General features: G+C 40.9%; 1 protein-coding gene across 3 annotated transcripts in view; it reads left to right on the forward strand.

Moving 5' to 3' along the window:
* The first annotated feature begins 212 nt into the window (after positions 1–212).
* Positions 213–16,958, forward strand: part of lrp8 (low density lipoprotein receptor-related protein 8, apolipoprotein e receptor) — a 166,214-nt gene continuing 149,468 nt past the window's right edge. For all 3 annotated transcript variants that reach the window (XM_031760253.2, XM_031760254.2, XM_031760252.2), the window contains exons 1-2: positions 213–849; positions 1,675–1,800. In XM_031760253.2, coding sequence (XP_031616113.1) covers positions 783–849; positions 1,675–1,800 — 193 coding nt within the window. In that variant the 5' untranslated portion in view covers positions 213–782. The remainder of the gene's footprint in view (positions 850–1,674; positions 1,801–16,958) is intronic.

Below are 16,958 nucleotides of genomic sequence, written 5' to 3' on the forward strand. Positions count from 1 at the left end.
TGTATAGTCACTGAGGAACGTTCTTTGTTTCCAGTTTTTGCGCAGCAGCCCTTAAACTCTTATATTCAGCCACCTTTGTCTTTTCACCTGCTGATACACCAATGAAAAAACCGCTAGGTTAAGACCACAAAACTACCGGGTTATGACTAGTGAAATAAGACGGTCTGCATTACAGAACACGCCCCCTTCCAGAAAAAGTGAACCACGTTTCAGAGAACCTGTCTGGGGTTTCCGTTGTTTCGTGGAGGTGGGCAACTTCCTCTTGCTTGTAACATTTCCTGAATTTTGGCTACATTTTTAAGCTTTTGGCTAGCTTACCGGCATATATATCATTCCAGCTAACTCAAGATGAGGAAGTCAGAACTATTTATTTAGTAGTTTACTTTCGGTTTGCAACTAAAGTGCTCAATAGGAAATAAAAAAAATGACTGTGACTCAGCTCTTTCTGCAGATGTGTCTCCTTTGGCTAGCAGCCAACCACGTAGTTTTTTGTTTTTTTTCCCTACCTACTACTTTAACCGCAGGCACCATCACACGCTGAAAGTATCCCGCCCATAAGCGTCACTGATTCAAATTGCAGCCGAGGCAGAGGGAGAGAAAGCAGCAAGCCGGGCTGAGCACACTCACACACTCCGAGCAGACAGGCTGGCAGAGCAGCACGGAGCGAGTCACTCGCTGGAGATTCTTCACACTGTCTTTTTTTTTTTTTTTTTTTTTTTGGGTGGGTGGGGAGGAAATTTTACTTACATGCGGACAACCGCGGAGCCCCCCAGGATCTAACGATGTGGACAGAGGTCGGAAAGCTCGTGCTATTACATCTGTTACTCCTGGAGCTCCATTGCGCTAAAGGTAGGAGACTTGTTTCGAGGTATAGGGGGGTGAATTTGCATCGCAGCGCGGACACTGGCAACGCTTTCTCTGGGGATCTGGGTTGCCTGTTTGAAAAAAACAAACAAACCCCAAAACAAACGAGTTGTCTGTCAGTGCGATCGGCGTCTTCTTAAGTGCCGAGCTAATGTGCTGTGTGCATCGTGCGTACATACTTATGTCCGCATTTGGACTGCTATGAGCGGCGGTAGGAGGTGACAATGAATGAAATAAAGGGCAGCACATGCTCTCGCTGGATGATGGAAAAAGGCTGTCAGTGGTGATGTGATCGCTGAGTGGAGATTGTAATGGTGTGCATTGGATGCATTCTTTGTAACTGGAGCTAACATTTTGAGCAGATGAAATAGCCTGAAATTGGTCTTAGTGTTTAAGTGCCAGCAGGACACTCGTAGTAGGCAGCAACCTAAGTTTACCAAAGGTGGCATAGTGGTACATAAACAACCGCATGCCCATTACAATCATGGTGGAAAAAGGGATAGATGGCATTTGAGCAACACTTGAATTAATACTTGATTACAGCAGCAACATTATTCATTGGGGCAACTTTACCAATTTTCCACTTTCATTAGTCAGAAATGAAAGTTTGCCAGTTTGTCAGTTAACCTCCCAAAGTTATTTGTAATTTGTTGTATTTTTGTTACTCTGATTCACTCCTGTGACGTTCACAATGTGATCTCTAAATGAGAAATGAAAGTGACGGACAGTTTGTCTTTCTTTCTTTCTTCCTTCCTTCCTTCCTTCCTTCCGTCCTTCTTTTTTTTTTTAAATATTCCCCTCAAAACACAGGAACTCACACACAGTCAGAGTGTGAGACCGGGCAGTTTCAATGCAAGAGCGGAGCGTGCATCCCGATCGTGTGGAGATGTGATGGAGATGATGACTGCACCGACAGCAGCGACGAGGAAAATTGTCGTAAGTAGCCCGTACAGAGTCTTTTGTGTTGGCTGATTAAACGTAATGATGCCTTTGCTCGCTGCTTCCTGGAGTTTGAACCTGCCGTGACGTATAGCTGCGTTCCTGCTTCCATAGGAGCAGGCGCCTTTGGATGAACTCTGGATTTTCAGCGGCAGGCGTCAGTGTCTAAATACTGCAATCTGGAGTTTTAATCCAGGACAAGACATGCAGATGATGCTGTAGATAACCGATTAAATTCCAAATATAACTTTTGAATGAATGAAGTTGCACTAAGAGTTGGCTCCTAATCATTTTGCTTGGGGCCCCTCTGGAATCTCCCATTCAGTTGTTCTACACAATAGAGCGCAGAAACTGTTGATCCTGGATCAAAGTCACATGGCCACAGGAATTTTTTTTACTAAGCAAACCTCTGACATAAGCAGACTTTTTATTTTCAAAAGATGATTTTTTTTTTTTTTATCTTTCTCTGGCTGTGTGGAGATAATGCCAGTCTGGTTATCAGTTCTCAGCGATTTACAGTCTAATAATTCATCTAGCGTGGTTTCACAGATGGAGTCCTTTTAGAAAGGGAGCGATAGCATTTCAGGGTTATGTTACATGACATCTAAATGCTGAGTAATGCCGGCTCTTCTGAAGTACTCGGGCTCTTTGATGGGGCTAACCACTAATTTTCTGCTTTTCTGGCCTTCGGTTATTGTATTAGTGTTATGTTAGGGAAGAGGAATGGGGGCTGGTAGTTTATGCCTCTGAACTGGATCCTATCAGGAAATTGCACTGACAACCAACTTTACTAATCATCGCTTATGAATTTGTCATGGTACTAATTGCTTGAATGGTTCCATTAGCGGCCAATTGATTCTTCACTGATGGCAGGGACCAGCACACCGAGCGCATGATTCCGTCCTCTGGCACGCTAGTCGCTTCTGACTGTCTCGAGAGTTTCATGCAGGAATGCCGTGACATTTACAGGCGCGTGTCGCTGACTGCGGAGACTGATTGGGATTATCGGACATTTAGTGGGCAATACTCGACGGTAGCCGAATTGGATTTTAATGAGCTCCGCTTCAGTCTAACAGGTTGGGTTTACTTTTTGATTCAGTACGGGGTTGTTGGTTTGTTTGTTTTTTTGTTTTTTTTTTTAAAAAGCATTAGAATGGTACTTAAGCCACGAGGTGACAGACTGACCTTTCAACTGAGCTGCTCTGTCTGCACCAGAAATGTGCTCCTGTAAGTGTCAGATGTGGGTTTGATTTCCTCCTGGGCTCTCTGTCACTCTCTTGATCTGTTCTCCTGCTCAGACTCTACCTTTATCTACTTTTTCAAGCCCCTCTCACTGTGCCTTATATACTCTTCATCCCTTGCCTGCTCTCTCCCTTCCTAACAGCTTTATGCTCTATTCTTTAAGAGCTTCAGCCCTCAGCTTGTGCTGGAAGTGATTTTTTTTTTTTTTTTTTTTTTTTTAATAAATAAAAAGGCACTCCCTTCTCTCACTTCCTCAGCGTTGAAGGCCCCCCCCCCCCCATTTTCAAACTCTCTTGTGGCCACTTTGGCATTGCGAATGCCCCCCCCCCACCCAAAAAGGTTATGCCTGCCCAGCTTAACGCCCACAAAAAGCATCAGCTGACAGGTTGGTTGGAGATAAATCCAACAGTGTGACTCTGGCTGCTGGAGTGATGCTCGGTGGCTGGCAACGCACCAGCCCTTCGAACAGATGCCAGCACTGCCACTGCTGCCTCCCCACCCAGCAAGAGCCCTATGGAGAGGGGGAGGTGGTGGTTGAAGGGGAGGAGGAGGGGCAGATTTGATCGGGAGGAACAGGATGCTGTAGGGCAGCCATGATAAGGAAAATAGAAGCAAGTAATTTTTGTAGAGTGGGCGGGGGGGCGCAGCATGGAGAAGGTCTACAGCACAGTTGTGGGAAGAATAAACCCAGCGAAGCCAAATAATAAACTTTTCTGTCACTCATGATGGTGGGATAGGCTAAACAGGGTACAGGCGTCTTTTAACACACTCTTATTCACAAAGAACCCTTTTAGTGCTCTTTGGTAATTCGACATGATTTCTTTTATGGCAAATTAGCCAAAGAATACTCTGTACAAAAAATGATACTGTGTAAAATTGTGTGGACATGGGACTAGTTGTTCTCAGTTTCCCTGCATGAGATTTAAACCGTTTATTATGGAGAACTTACCTCAAACATCAATGTTTCCTCGAGCTTGGAGGGTTGTTGGCTAAGTAGATTGCATAATTTGGTTTCTGAACAAATTGGAAGCAGGAAATACTTTTTCATGTGTGCAACACTGAAGGAGGACACGACATGAAAACCTACATGCAAACATGCGTTTGTGTCATTGCATCAACTGTCACATAGAGTTTAGGCAGTAGTTTGTATGCAAATAAACCAGACATCATTCTTTTACACATGCCAAGGCCAGATATAACTGTCTGAGCATGTGCTCCATTATCTGTATCCATCAGACGGTAGCCACATTATCCACCTCTTTACACACTCGCCCATAGACGGGTCTCCCACAGCAGGGATTACCCCTATAGTATCCTCCTCCTAGCAGCTTATTAGAATAAGTCTTGGTAGATTGGGTTGTCTTTTGTGTCGGTCTCTCCGTTCTCTCATTCTCTCTTCTTCTTCCTCCTCCTGCTCCTCTCCTCCCCTCTCCTCTCCTTCATTCTCAACATGCCTCTTGGTAGATTCCGCTCTTGTTGCCCTGGGAGACGGGTAAAGTGGTGATGGAGGTGGTGGTGGTAGTTGGATTTTGTGCACGCGCTTTCTTTGTAGGGAACAGAACACTCCTGCACATGTGTGTGCATCAACTCTGCATCTCTGCTTGGCTCTGTGTGACCTATATTTCAACCGTGGAACATACAGAAAAAAGCCCATATCGTTTTAACAGCGGATTTAAGTGGATTTAATCACGTCTAATCCCAAGTGCTACTGTACAATAGCACAATCATTCCACATCCGAACTCTGTGTTAGATTTCAATTGTTCTTCCTCTTTTGCATTACTGTAGATTCCTCTGTTCCAAACTGTCTCAATCACGTGGCACTGTGATGGTCTGTCAGTTACTTTGAAGTCATTTGTTAAGCAATCTTACCTAATATTACATGTTCACAGGTTTAAGGATTGACAATCTTGATATGAGTACATTCCTAATCAGCCACAAAATCAAGATTAGAACTTCTGAGAGTTACTTCTATGTGGATGGTACTATGAGATGCAGCACTGCAACAGGTTTGTACTACAGAGGTCACACAACTGGTGTGGCTGTAGCTCAGGAAGTAGAGCAGGTCATTTACTAAGGTTGTAAGGTTGGTGGTTTGATTACTGGCTGCTGCAGCCTGCGTGCCAAACTATCCTTGGGCAAGATACTGAACCCCAAGTTCCTCTCCAATACCATCAGAGCGTAAGTGTGTGTGAATGTTAGGTAAGAAGCTCTTGGGTAGAAAAAGGTGCTTTTGTTATTGGGGGAATGTTTTATAAATTGCTTTGAGTGCTCAACTAAAGTAGAAAAGACGTGCTTTGACAGCCATTAGAACAGGTTTTGGGTTTTTCCTAGAATAGTCCCAGTAAACTGTGTAGGCAGAGATCAACCTCACTAACTTCTGATGCACACAAAGTCATTTTGTTCAGGAAACAGGCCCGAAATATGAAAGAAGCCACTCACATCAGAAAAGAAACCCATAGTAGGCGTCCAATAGGGGAAACGGTTAAAAAGCATTAAAAAAAAAAAAATCCTCCTTTGCCTGTTTTTTCTAGAGTGGAAGTCACCCCCTCAGTCATTATTTTGATATATCCACAGATATTCATTCATTGATATTCATTCCTGTATCATCGCACTCACGCTGCTTCTGTACTTCACTTTTGGGACTTTGCATTCATACATTTGGATTCATAGTTTAAAGCTAGTGGCTAACCTGCTTGAACCCATGTGAACCAAAAAAATATTTATTTGACTAAAGGATGTGGTTTCATGTTCTTAGTAAGTTCAGAGTTTCAGTGACTGTTCATTGGAGGAAATGTCTGCTGATCAACTAAAAAAGCAGCAAGTTTTGAGAAGTGATACAGGTGTGAATTATTCAACATCAAGCGATATGCAGGGGCGTACTCACTGCTGATCTGAAAGCATTTTCTGCAGCCTTTCCTAATGATTCACATGCTGCTGGAACATGTTCAGCCAGAGGATAGGCACTGATTCAAAATCGTAAACCGCCAATGAACTCAGAGGACCTAATGTTTCAGAACATTTACAAGCAGGGCTGGAAGACAGAAGACATAAGGATGGAGGTAAAAAAAATTAGCAGTCAGTCTCACTGTGTGTGTGTGTGTGTGTGTGTGTGTGTGTGTGTGTGTGTGTGTGTGTGTGTGTGTGTGTGTGTGTGTGTGTGTGTGTGTGTGTGTGTGTGTGTGTGTGTGTGTGTGTGTGTGTGTGTGTGTGTGTGTGTGTGTGTGTGTGTGTGTGTGTGTGTGTGTGTGTGTGTGTGTGTGTGTGTGTGTGTGTGTGTGTGAGTCACAGCAAGACAATGAGTTTGAGCAGGTCAGAGAAGGGGAGCGTCTCTGCTGTGGTCTCAAAACAGCTTCCCATAGCGGAGACATCACAACACATTTCACGCTGCTTCTGTGGGTGTGTGTGGAATCAGCCTCTCTCTGTCTCACACACACAAACAGGCACACACACAGGCACACATGACACTGTAATAAGAGACTGCAGAGAAACGCTTCAGGCATAAAAGGCATTGTACTGATAGGCTCACCAAAACACATTTGGTCACCTGCTGACCCAAACACACACACATGAGCGCACACACGGCTTTCTCTCACAGCTGGGGTCAGACTTTTAATGGGAATATGAGTTCGCAGGGACCAGTAGCTTAATACATCTCACTCACACACACACACACACACACACACACACACACACACACACACACACACACACACACACACACACACACACACACACACACACACACACACACAGACAGACTCTGCACTTGTCTAGGTTAAAACAGCAGAAATCCACAGATCTGATATCAGGGTTAACGCCACCACTGAACGTGTTTCTAGTCCAGCTTCTTAGCAGGTCAACCACACACAACCACACACGGGGTGTGAGTGACACGTCACGTCATCATTTAGTTTCCTGTGCTGGCACCGAGGACCTATATCTGTGTGTGCATACGATTATGGAGTGTTGCACTAATCTTTAGAAAAGGAACCCCACTGCTGTGCGGTGTGACTATTGAGGCCCTGTGGTGCTCTCTAATTTTGTGTGTGTGTGTGCGTGCGCCTGTGTTTGTTTTATCTGTTTGTGTGTGTGTGTGTGTGTGTGTGTGTGTGTGTGTGTGTGTGTGGTGGGGAAACGGATAAGTATTGTATACTGAAGAAAAAGCTTGTCACTAAAAACATAAAGGTGTCCTTTAGAAACTGTTTATTTTTTGCTTTTACTACAACTTGAGTCTCATGTATTTTTATTTTATTATAAAGTTGCACATTACTCCCTTTGTATTCTGCACTCAGACACCATGCATGTGACTGTAATTTTTTTTTAACTGCCACTACAGACTGTGGGATGTCAGCTGCAGATTAATATCTTCAAATTCTATCAGTCTTGAAGCTAAATGGTGAGAATCTGTGAAGCTGCATTTCACAGTGATGGCAGTTCTGTGTAGCAGTTTTCAGAAGAAATGTATGAAATGTATTGATTGCCAGTATTTGTATCAATGAAAAAGGTAATTTATTCAGATCTAAAGTAAAGTGGTGTCATTATCCACTAATGATAGGAAAAACTGTCCCTATCTTGCTTTTTTAACACATTAAAGGTTAAGAATTCTGCCTTGCTAATCCTAATAAAAAACTTTCTGTTAAGATTATATATATGAAACTTAATCAGATGGGCAGTTTCTCCCATGCAGCTTCGCTCACCTGACAGATGACAACCCCCAGAATTTGCCAGGGCGCCACCTTTGTCAGAGCCTGTATCATGTTCTACACGAGAACAGTACCTGGTGTGTTGAATAGGTGTTGGGTGCAGCGGTGCAAAACAGCAGCAGGGTAATTTTAGCTGGGGTCAGTGCTGGCCTGAGGCGCTAACTCTGCCTTCTCTTTCTTTCACTCTGCCTGTGTGTCCATCTGTTGGTCTGCTCTTTCTTGCTCATTTTTGGACATTTTTTACACCTCGCTGCCTCCTTCGTTTCCTGCACGTTAGGCCTCTGAGTGTATGAAATAATGACTTTGTATTGACATGAAGGAGTGTGAAATGTAGCCTACAAACACGCTTAAAAGAATAATGCAGTGTGTGTGTGTGTGTGTGTGTGTGTGTGTGATAAATTGAGACTTTACTGTCTGTCTGCAGTACTTACAATCCTATTAGTTTGTGTCTCAGCAGGTAGGATTGTGTGCTGTTGGAAGTATGTGGTAGGGAATACAGGATCTATAGAGTTTGGTTGGTAACACATCCTTCTCTCCTTTCATTGCCTCTTCCAAAAATAATCGGTGCAAATTTCTTGATTTTTCACTTTCATAACCCAAATTCATGTGTTATTTATTTATTTATTTATTTATTTGTTTGTTTGTTTGTGGGGATGGGAGTGATTAGAGAGTGTAAAAACAGGAACCCACTGAAGCTGGTGCAGCGTGATAAGATTTGTCAAATCTCAGTTTAGCTTATTGGTTTGGTTTTACTGTTTTGATTAACATTCTCTGCCCTCCATGACGTTTGTCCTCTTCAGCACTTCTGAAGAACCAAAAATATCATTGAAATGTTGAAGTGACAGGGTGACTGTTTTTTATGTATTGAGATTGATGACATCTGCAATCTTGCATACCACAGATGATCCTCTCTGAAACATACAGTGACCAAACTTTATAAAATGGACTCAGTGTTTTATTTACTGTGACCTGAAATGTGCAACTGGCCCATAAACTGATCAGGAAGGTCTTTACAGAGGCTAAATCAGAAAGCTGTTTGCCCGTAGCTTCTATAGGACTAAACGTCTTTTTGTAACCACAGGTATCGCCCTCTGGTGGCTTTTAAAAACGGTGCCTTTTTAAGGCACTTTAGCATTGGCTTCACTTTTCGTACCCAGAGTCTACTTCCTTTTTTTTACACTGTCTATGAATTGTTTGGTTGCAGTCGGGGAAAGCACCTTCATCTTTAGCTTTAGGAACTGATATCAGTCAGACATGGCTGATCCCTGTGCTTTAGTATAAGGTATTTACATATTTTGGAAATCCAAAAGTGGTTCCTGCTCATCTGCAAAGTGACTCTCTTGCAGTAGTTTGTGAGTTCTCATGGTATCATTACACTTATTTCATTGTGTTTACACTCCCCCTCCCCCTTGTGTCTGTTTTGTCAGAATTAGCTTGTGCCATTTCCGAAAGATTACCTGGTTTTGTTTGCCCGCTCAGCTGCAAAGTCACATATTGTTCAAAGTCAAACCTCGATAACACTACAATCCTATTTCCCCACCGCTTGTGTGTGTGCGTGCTTATATTTAGCTATGCGTTGTCTGTGTTGTTGTGTTGTAGTTATTATGCCCTTCCCCCAACCCAGCCATGTCTGACAGGGTATCATGACATTAATCCCCAACTCAGATTAAGCGAATATCTTCATGTGCTTCCAGTTTATTATTTACATTTGCTGTAATCCTGTTTTTCACCGTGTGCTCTGTTGCCTTGTGCATGCAGTCAGGATAAGGCATATGCAATGACAACTAAGAATGCTGATGAATAAAACATGGCCGCTAATACCAGTCTGCTCAGCTGACACCAAGATAGGGGCCCTTAAGTGCAGCGTGTCAAAAGTTTTCATCATAAGTTTTTACACAGAATTTAAGTAGTGGGGGGGGGAAGAGCTCTAACAATGCTCCTACTTTAATTTCTGACTTATGCTTCACGAGTACTTCCCTATGCTCTTGTGTTGTTTAGCCTATTCGTGCTGTTGGCAAAAGGGATGGTAAATGTTGTTTATATGCTAAAAATAAGCCATTTTAGCATATGCATGTTTTATATGTCATGTTTAACTCCATCTATGTGGGTATAAATGAGATGTTATCATGAAATTCAAATGATAGAATGCTTTTATAAGATGTAATTGATGCATAAATGCTAAAAATGGGTTGCTAGGCAACATAATGACATTGTAATATCTGATATAGATAAAAACCCTTAGGGGCCTATGTTATACCTGTGCGCCAAGTTTGGTCACCATACTCATAATGGTCTAGGAAGAGTTGAGCGGACAAAGAGATAAACACACAAACACACAGACAAACACACAGACAGACGATATTTCGTGTTTGGATTTTGCTCCGTTGTGATGTTGGTTTTTTTTCTTGTCGTTCCATCTTTTTCTGTGACTCAAGTGTCTGTTGTGTTTCATCGTTGAAACAGAAAGTTTAGTTTGATTAAAGTAGGAACTGTCGGTGACTCCGGTTTGATGAGTAAACCTGTGTATTTTTGCGTAATATTGAGAAATGTAGGTTTTTGTTTTTTGGGGTTTTTTTGTTTTGTTTTGGTTTTTTTTGCCATCTGAGAAAGTCGAGTTTCTGGCCCAGCACCTGCTGTAAGAAAGCAGATGGGTAAAGTCTTTGAAGATGTCGGGGGTAAAAAAGAAAAAGAGAAAAAAAAAGGCAAAACTCTCAGAAAGCCTCCGGTAAACCAACTTTACATCTCAGCATCATTAGCAAGAGGAAAACACCAACTGATACAGATGCTAAAAATACATCTGAAATGATAAAATGATAATGTAGATGGAAAACCGTTTGAGGCTACACAAATTGGATGGACCAAAGCTGAAATGCACTGTGTTTTTTATTAATTTAATTTGATGATTACAGCCAGCTGTGTGAAATATCAGAGCAGTTATTACATTACTGAGATCTGTGCTTTCAATTGTGTGTGCCTTATCACTGAAATCAACCATTCTTGAATAGTTGCACAAAAAAGTGTAAAAATGTTAGCGACTGTTTCCATGACAGAAATGAAAATTTCATCCATCGTGTAGCTTGTGTTGCATCTAAATACCAAATCTACTATGTTTGTATGTTTCATCCAGGATGTAATTCCTCCTGTTTCAAGGATCTAAGTCTTGTGGATGGCGAAATAATTGCCATGAACATTGTGGATAATTGATCAGTTGTTTGAATTATTCACAATGAATGGAAAAAACTATTAATCAGCTGGTTGGTGCTTGGTTTTCCACTTGTGCTTTTTGGGGGTTTCCCTTTTTTCTGTTTTATCTTTCTGTGTTTGTCATCTTCCCTCCATCTGTTTTGAATGAAGCTGTTCATGTAGATTACACACAAACTCATACACACAATGTATCTCCTTCACACACACACACCTCGCCAGCTCTTAAGCCTGTGAAACGGGTCTTTTACCTTGAGGGGATTTTGCTTGTCATGTGTCGCAGAATGATGGGGGTGAGGTGGTGGAGGGATAAGGCACTCTTTGATGATATACCCACTGCACAGTAATGCTGGTTATCAGGAGAAATTCTGGTGCAAAGCATAATCTTATATGCACGCAGAGGCTATGTTTAGGGGATACACACATTACTAATGTTTTACCTGCAGGATACTTCATTATCGCCTAGCGCTCACACTGTGTCAACATAAAGAGAGCGAGGGGAGATTAAAGGGTGAGGAAATGGGGAGGGAATCAACAGCAAGCACTGTGTTTTTCTTCACCAATTGAGGAGAAAAAAGATTTTATTTATTTATTTTTTAATTAAAAAAAGCACTTTTTTGATCTTCCGCTCAAAATCAGATTAAAAAGTACTTCCTATCGGAGTTACAATGTGGGGATTATTAGAAGTGTGTTTGAAGTAAAAAATAAAAAGCGAATGTGCTGTAGTTGCTAGAGCGACATCAGGATACTCGTGGGATGTATTGACATGCGGACTGCACCTAGGCTTTTTTGATTGTTCGCTGCTTTGCAAAGATTGTGACTTGTTGTTAAAAGATGCTGTTTTGAATGGAGGAGCCAAATCTTAAAGCAGATTGTAGTTTGGATCAGGTTTCCCTTTTTATTTGTTTTCTTTCCCACCATCAATGATGTGTTTTAAGCAGTGACAGTTCTTTCTCTTGCTTCTTTTGCTGTGTCCCCTCCACCCCAATGCCCTATTGTGCATCATTGAAAATAATTCCTGAATGTTTGGAAGCAGGGTGATGCTTTCTGAATGGGCCCTGAGAGGCCCTCTGTCTCTCACACACACATTTTCACCCAAACTGTCCAATGCATTTAGTCCCAGGAACTTTGTTCAAGGTACTCAAAGGTTCCTTTTAGATGTTTGCTTGTTTAAACTGCAGAATGTATGCTAATGTAAATTTGTATATTTTATGTATGTAGGGGGAAAACATTTTTCTTTATTAGAACCTTTTGGATAGTTCAGTGGAACTTCATTTACATCCTGGGTCCTCCAAATGTTCAGAGTTCCTGGGAAAAGCAAGACTGATATACACTTCCTATTGGATAGAGTAACAGTGGATGGGTTATTGTCGCCTGCCTGCCAAGCAGCATGGAGACCCAACATTTTGAATACGTGGATTTTCAAATTGATACCATAGGTGCATCTACTAAAAATCTCAGATGAGTTTAAATCTCGTTATCTTGACCTCAAAGTCAAGGTCAGAAGTCAAGTTTTCTGAAGATGTTGAAAACATGATAAATTGAAAGATGTCACCTAAGATTTAGAAATTGACGCCATAAGTGTATCTATATAAAAAAAGAGAAAAACATAATAAAACAAGTTATTAGACATGTTCGACTAACTTGGCGTTGCCAACAGGAAAGTTGCAGAGTGCCCTGCAGCGGACAAGCTACATAATGTGGAGAATGATCAAGTTTACCATCACGTTATGTTATTATGTTAGCATAACCGTGTTGACATGGTTGAAGGGTGTTTCTGCTGTATCTTATTTACTTTATCAGCTGTTATAAATGCTCAAACTGATAAGATTGCAAATAGCTAATATTGGCCAGGCTCTCTAGGCTCCATACTAACCATATAACTCACTAAAAACAGTGTGCATTGAGAACTGTGTCTGGGTTTGAGTGGACCGTATGATGCATGAAGCCTCTGCAGTTTTATTTTATATATCTGCTTTTCCAAACAGCTCTTCTTGTTCCCTTTAGCTTTTCGAAATCAGTGTCTGCATTTACATAAGCATGTGTTGATGTATACTTTCCAGGATGGGATAAAAAGTGAGTCCAGAGCTTGTCAGCTCCTCTTGTTGTTGTGGTTGACAATTTTTGTTTGCATTGGACAGGTCTCTGAGGTTTAGCATAATTAAACGACGCAGAAACATGATCAGCCAAAAAAATTTTCAGGGATTTGTGGGAGGAAAACTGAAATTCCAGTTACTCATATACACATACCCATCGAATTAACAGATGAAAATAGCCATAGCAGCATGACAGGCCTGCACGTACCGGTATGCAAAAACCTGATCTGTACCGGTGTAGACACGCACGTGCACGCACAGTTTTGCATGAAGAGACTGAATACCATGAACTTGTATAAAATACAAAGTAACCTGCTGTGCACGAGAGTGATTTTGCCTTTGTTTGGTTTCAGATTTTTATGATGCTGCTTGATGCCATCTGTGTGGCCCCGGCTTGCTAATGTTGTGCTTTTGCTTGGAATATTGAATCTTACCTGACCTGTGGGTTTTAATTCTTTGTGAGAAATTTCTTTTCATGTTGTTGCATCACTTCAGAAAACACTTACTGGTGGGAGTTTAAACGCCATTACCGATGAGCAGTTCACATTTATCTGCAAGCTTCTTCTCTGCTGTGTTCTGTCGATGCCCTCCACTTCGTCACGTTATGTGTGGCATGACAATTTCAACACTTCCATCTCGTCTTCCTATTGCTGCCTGTATTCAGAACTTTTTTCCCCCCTCATTTTCTGTGAGGTTTATCCAACACCCCACAGCGTATAGGCCCTTAATGCTGAATCCATACATCTGTTTTTGGTGTATTTTCTCAAATAATAGAACCGTGGGAACACACAATACTTTTAGATAAGTTGGAACGTAAAGGTTATGTGGTAGTATGATCAGCTGTTCTCGGAGAGGATTAATAGTGAAGCACTGGCCGTCACACCATAAATGCCGAGTCTGTTTAGCAAGAAATGCTTGGGGAGGAGGAGGGGGGACTCCCCAACTGCCATGGCCCATCTGCAAGTTTTCATGCCTTGTTGCCCATGAATTTACACTTTGCAGTGCCTGCTGCGCTCAGGTGCAACCACCACTAAATCCCACAGCCATATTTAAAAAGCCAACATTTAATCCCCACAAGTAAACATCCAAAAGAAGTCTTCCAAGCTAAATTCCCAGTTCCTTCTAAAGTAAAAGGCCAGGGGAAGATTGGAGGCTGGAAGTACCAAGTCTTCAAAGTACTTTTCAGCAGACTTAGAAAGAAAAACCTGACACTCCGATTCCCAAAGCCAAAGAAATAAAGCATTTTGAGCTTGGAAACCTTACTTACTTTTTATTGTTACAGTTTTATTATTTTTTGGGTGGGTTTGTTTGTTTGTTTGTTTTTTTTATATTTGCCTTCCCAGCTTTGGAAACTGATCCAGACAATAAATTATTAAAACTCAGAGTCAAATTTAATTAAGAAAACAAACAAAGCAAAAATTAAAGCCCTTTAGATAAGTTTGAGTTGTAAACCTAAATTTCCTTAACAAATGGAACAAATATTGTCATCACATAACAACACATGTGCAGAGCAGACCTTCTATAACACGCACACATGCACTTATTTCACTCGGCATGGAGTGACCCAGTTGTGACAGACCACAGGCAGTAGTTAAACATAATTGGCCCACAGTGTTGTTACAGTGATGGGTTTTTTTCTCCATGTAATGGCTTTATTCCACCTCTTTAGGCCCAGACAAGATAACTTTGGTCCTGTTTCTTGTGTGTTAATGTGTTCATAAGTGATCATAGAGGTTAATTAATCCCTGACACTATCTGGATGAAACACCTTTTGATGTCTACCTGTACTTTGTAGTTTGAATTTAACCTTCATTGCACTATTGAATGATGGACACTGCTGGTTAGCGTGCAGTTATATGTGTAGAGTATGAAATAATATGTGCAAATCTTACTTACTCATGTAATTAAAATAATCCTAGACTGTTAACCAGATTTCGCTGGTAAAGGCAGTATAGTTATTTAGTGTTCCTCTTGCATGATAGAATGAGTTGATGGGCATTCAAAGCCGGGCACTTGTTTGTCACTACTGAGGCTACTTGGACATCTGTTTCTCTCACCTGGGAGATCCTGCAATAAATGGAAGTAACAAAATTATTGTATCAGCATCCATATTCTGCTGTGGTAAGTTAAATAAAATTAATGCCCTTTTTGAAGTCCTTGAAAAGCTATTTTTTTTTCAGCATCTACTTTCTTTCTATCGAGCATCGCTCCGGTCTCTGGACTTCACTGTGCGGGAGTTCAAATCTCATGGTAAGCGCTGAATAATCAGCCATATATTGCCATTTTTCTCTCAGTTGTGCTAGTCATGGAGTGAGATAGAGAGACAGTCTCAAGTTGCCTTCTCTAATTAAGACTGCTTCACAGCTTCCCTGATTAATTCTATTCATTCCTGTCCTCTGCTTAAAGTCTGCAATATTGAAATGTCTTATTGAAATATTGAAATTGCCCAGACATCATTTACTTCGTTGTGCATTTATTAGACGCCACGGTTTTTTGGCTTTTTAAGAAACGTTGGGCCTCATTCACTAATTAAGTGCGTTCAAACTTTTCTTACTTCTTAATAATTTGTTGATGTGGCATATTTGTTGTGTTTGTTAGTCAAACAGGCACGAAGCGCTATTTGCTATTGGAATTGCACGGTGCCACCATTTCTCCACATAGCTAATATTGTTATTAGACAAACATCCATAAGTGGGATGCTCACAAGTAATGAGGCTGAAAGTGGTAAAAGATGTGCCTTTGCATTTTCTTAGACAGCTGGCTCTTTGTTCTTGCATTGACGCAGCTCTACATTTGTTTACAAACAAATTTTCAGATCACAGATTCATTCAGAAAGCGTTGCGAGGAGTGGTTCGAGCACGGATTTGTTTGCAAAGTACATTTCTTGCGTGTATTTGTGCATGTGAGTGTGTCTGTTTTCTAAACTTCAAAGAGCAACGGCATGCTTTCAGCTCAACACGCTCGAGATGGTTCGATCCACTTCTAATCGAACCATTCACACCTTGCACCTGATAAAGAGTCCAGAGGGAAGGCTGACAGCTTGCACGCATGCATGCACGCACATTATTTTCTATACATTGAAGAAGTGTTTAAAAGAAGTATAATCGTAGGACACATCAATATGTTGTAGATCATTGATGGTCTCACTAGTGTATATGTGAAATCAAACAAAGAGCCTTTTTATGGTTTCATTTCAGTTCAAGTGCTACACTGCATTTATCATCAAATACGTTATGATTTCAGATAGTTTCTTAATGTCGCTTTTTTTGAAAACAAAATACAATAAAGACTTTTGCAGCTGATCAAACACACAAACCCACACATGTGCAATAAGACTGCTATATGTGCAATTCTTCTTCTGACGAAGTTGTATTTTTGTATTTTCCTACTCAGTTGTATATAGTATTTGTATTTCTATTTTATTCTATTGTATATATTATTCTATTCTATTTTATTCTATTGTGTATATAGTATTTTATTGTATTTTATTGCATTCCAGTGTTTTCTAATTTCTGCTACATAACTTTGTTTTGTTACAGCAAAAGTGCAAATTTCCCACCTGTGGGACTAATAAAGGTCATCTTATCTTATCTTATCTTACAATCTTTAAATTGAAAGATAAAATACTAACAATAAGCAGAAAAGCCAGTGAGCTCTAGTGGTGCCCAGGGCGTTCATATTTTGGTTGAAAAGATACTTAAATGATCGATTCATAATCAAAATCATTGTCAAAGTATTCTGTAAAGTTATGTTGTGTATGTATGTTTTTATATGTGAGCCTTTTGTCATCATTTAGCAGAGGTAAAACTAAAAGTTGCCCAAAATATTTGGCATAATTGGATGTGTGGCAGTCGTACAAACAATTGATCTTAAGTCAGTAACCAAAATTGCAACATGCATTTATCAGTAATT

The sequence above is a fragment of the Oreochromis aureus genome, linkage group 17 (genome assembly GCF_013358895.1).
Source record: "Oreochromis aureus strain Israel breed Guangdong linkage group 17, ZZ_aureus, whole genome shotgun sequence".
NCBI lineage: Eukaryota > Metazoa > Chordata > Actinopteri > Cichliformes > Cichlidae > Oreochromis > Oreochromis aureus.